A 3466-nucleotide genomic window follows, 5' to 3' on the forward strand; every position below is an offset into this window, starting at 1 on the left:
GAATTTTAAATAGGGATAATTTTTAATGATTTTAATAATGTCACAGCTACAAATATTTGGTTTTTAATTGGCTTTTATAGGGGAAATGTTGTGTTGTGTTGTTAGTGTTGTGTTATTTTAATATGCTGTGAGCCGCCCTGAGTCCCGAGGGGAGAAGGGCGGCATATAAATTATGAAAAATAAATAAATAAATAAATAAATAAATCTTAGCAAGAGTCATTCACATTATCATTACACCTCATACTGGATACATCTGCTGAAGATGATCATGCTTAACATATCCACAAGAATATTCTTGTTATCAAAAATTGATATTCCTGTTTGTTAATTTTTCTATTTTTATATTACTGTAGCTTTAAGGAAAAAAAGCAGATTCAGGTTCTTTGTCCTTCATGTTTGACCAGCTACTCTTGGTAATCCAAGTATAATTGTCACTTGCTGCCCTATTCTCTTTGTTGCCTCTTTCTGATAAAATCATTGGCCATGGGTGCCTAAACTACTACCAGGAAGAAGGAGGGAAAGTTTCTTATCCATCTTCTTTTGTGAATCTTCTTTTCAAAATGGGTAATAGGTCATCCCAGAGCCAAAGCAGGCACTAGATTTGCTTGCTACAGGATCCAGATTAGGCTTGCAACAACTTCAAACCTGGGAACTGGAACTACATTAAGGTCTTCAAAGAAAAAAAAGACACCCTCCAGCCAAGGCAGAAAGTGTATCAGGATAAAGAGAGAGTTGCCTATGCTCTCCAGTTCTCCAAATTCCGAATTTTAAAATAAAGCATTATTACTTTTTGCCCGATCTGCAAATTTCCTCTACACATTTGGGAGAAACCTCCATGAAACCTGGAGGACTTTGTTTTCAGTAAAGGATAGAAATTGCTGTAATTCCGTGAGCCCTTCCCTCTTCTCTCCCAACCCCCATCACTCACACGGTCTCCAGGCCAGAGGTTCTCCCGAGCACGCAGGCGCAAAACAGCTTTTTCAGGGAAGGGAGGAAAAAGGTGCACATGCGTAGAAGGTGAGACTCTCTCTCTCTCTCTCTCTTTCTCTCTCTCTCTCTCAGAAGCTGCAGTAGGGAGCTGCGAGCCAATCCAAGGAGGCGAAAGACATCTTTATTTAGGAAAGGGGAACGGAGCTACAGCCGAGTGTGTCTCAGTTCCTAAGACCATTGGAAATATGTGTTTTCCGATGGTCTTAGGCAACCCCTGTGAAAGGGTCATTCGGCCCCCAAAGGGGTCACGACCCACAAGTTAAGAACCACTGTGCTACATGAATCACTACAGTTTTCCAGTTAGTAACACAGTTGGCTTCCCCATGGAATACTGCAACTGTCGTAAATATGAACTACTTGCCAAGCATTTGAATTTTGTTCACATGACCATGGGGATGTTGCAATGGTCGTGAGTGTGAAAAATGGTCATCAGTGCCATTGTAACTTCAAATGGTCACTAAACTAAAGTTGTAAGCCGAGGACTTACAAAATAAAGTAAATATTTCAGTATCTTCAAGTTGAGCAAAAAATGAAGAAAATGGAGCAGGTTATGGAAGCAATGATAAAATTATATCTAATTGTTAGGTTGATTCAGATCATTATCTATTTAGCATTACGCCTTGTGTAGCTTGGTTGTAAAATACGTTTCTTTGAAGTTCTAGTAGACTGGATAGAATACAGTTTTTTAAGTTTAAATTAAATGTTGGTATAGTTTTGGACATTGGTTTTATTTTTTTAAATAAAAATATGACTTAGTTGCCATAATATGTGAATTTTGGACATCTCTCTGTTTTTTCATTTAACATGTTGGAACACTTTTTTTCTTCTAATTAGAACTCACACAAATTGAAGACCCAAGAGAGCAATGGAGAAGAGAACAGGAATGCATGTTAAAGGAATATTTAATTGTCGCTCAGGAAGCACTTAATGCCAAAATGGAAATTTATCAAATTAAGCAGCAGCGATTTGAGCTAGCACAAGAAGAGTATCAACAATTGAATAAAATGTGTGAGGATGACAGTCGCTCTTATGCAAGTAGTAAGTTTGCATTTCCTCTTCAAATAATACAAATTTGAAGTTAAGATTTTATATAGTTTAGCTAAGTTAAAAATCCCAATCCTCCAAAAATGGTTCTTGGATAACTTAAGGGTTTTGCATCATTGAAGACTATTACTACATTTGATACTATGTGCAATTTATTTATTTATTTATATTTAATTGCAGTTATTTTTAATAATCTTTACCTTAAAAATCTTAGGATGTTAACTCTTATCTGAAGATACTTACAGAATAAAGGACAAATCTAAATGCAGAGGTTGGGATGCTGTTTCACAATATTTTTGTTTAATGGAAAGCTAGTATAAGATATACTATTGGTAACATTGGTCTACGGATATTAATTTTACTACCAACAAAGGGACTGGCACTCATCTTTATACACTGTAGTAACTGAGAACCATGCTTTATTTATATAATACTTTTTCTCCACAAACTTATGGTAGCTAGCCTGATAGCTAGCATGGGGAAATCAACCATTGAACTTGCATGGTTGAAGATAAACTGATCTTTTTGGCTTCCTATAGTGGCTGCTACAGTGGCTGATATACATTGTTTTGTTCTGAGTGTGCCTCTTATTTTTCCCTGAAAAACAAGCACAAAGAACAAAGTGGGAATGACTGTAGTTTCTTTTAGAAATGCTTCAGAATTCTGATTTCTTTTGCTTATTTTAAGTGAAATAATAAAGAAACAAATAGACATTTGTTTGAGCAAGTCTCCTTGATTACACTGATATTAAATTTTTGCAGCTTACTTGAACATTTTTTTTATGAACCCCCTAACAGGCCAACAAGAATAAATATATCTGATAAATATAATAACATTCTGATATTCACTTTCTGGAATTCAGAATGTGATATTTTCAAAATGAATGTTTTCTAGACCTAATGAATGTTATCTAGACCACCTCATAAACTTAAGTTAAACTACTGAAATATTTTGAAAAGTTGGTGATTTGTATTCTCCAGCATAGGAGATGGAGAATCCACAAATGGGTTAACTCTGTCTTCCTGCCCATTAGACTAAGTCAGTCAAACCTGTCACACCCCTCCTGGACCAGGACACTCCCAGTCTTGACGTAGTCTGCAGCCCAGACGGACGTGACAGTTTTGGCTCCCAGCTTAGCAGCAGGTTGTATTAGATTTATCCCACTCGTGGATCCTTCTTCCTTGATCTCCACGGTCATCTTAACAGCGCTGGAATCAGTGCTGCCCCAGATTGACTGGCTGAGGGCTTGAGGGATTTTCACGGAGCTCCAGTGACAAGAGCAGAGGCTTCCGCTCTTTCTCCAGCAGAGTGGTGTAGAGTCCACAGAATGGGTTATTAATGCAATCCTGCTTAGCAGAGAACTAAGGAAAGAAAAAACTTTAGCCACGCCTCCCTCTGGGTGTGCCTTCCCCAGTTTTTTCCTTAGTTCTCA

The 3466-nt window shown here is 37.4% G+C and overlaps 1 protein-coding gene across 1 annotated transcript in view; it reads left to right on the forward strand.

The window, feature by feature from the left end:
* WWC3 (WWC family member 3) overlaps positions 1 to 3466 on the forward strand; it is a 157212-nt gene that overhangs the window by 29794 nt on the left and 123952 nt on the right. The window contains exon 10 of the mRNA XM_029284339.1: positions 1825 to 2028. Coding sequence (XP_029140172.1) covers positions 1825 to 2028 — 204 coding nt within the window. The remainder of the gene's footprint in view (positions 1 to 1824; positions 2029 to 3466) is intronic.

Source organism: Protobothrops mucrosquamatus, unplaced genomic scaffold, assembly GCF_001527695.2.
Source record: "Protobothrops mucrosquamatus isolate PMUCROS unplaced genomic scaffold, P.Mucros_1.0 scaffold_125, whole genome shotgun sequence".
In the NCBI taxonomy this organism is placed as follows: domain Eukaryota; kingdom Metazoa; phylum Chordata; class Lepidosauria; order Squamata; family Viperidae; genus Protobothrops; species Protobothrops mucrosquamatus.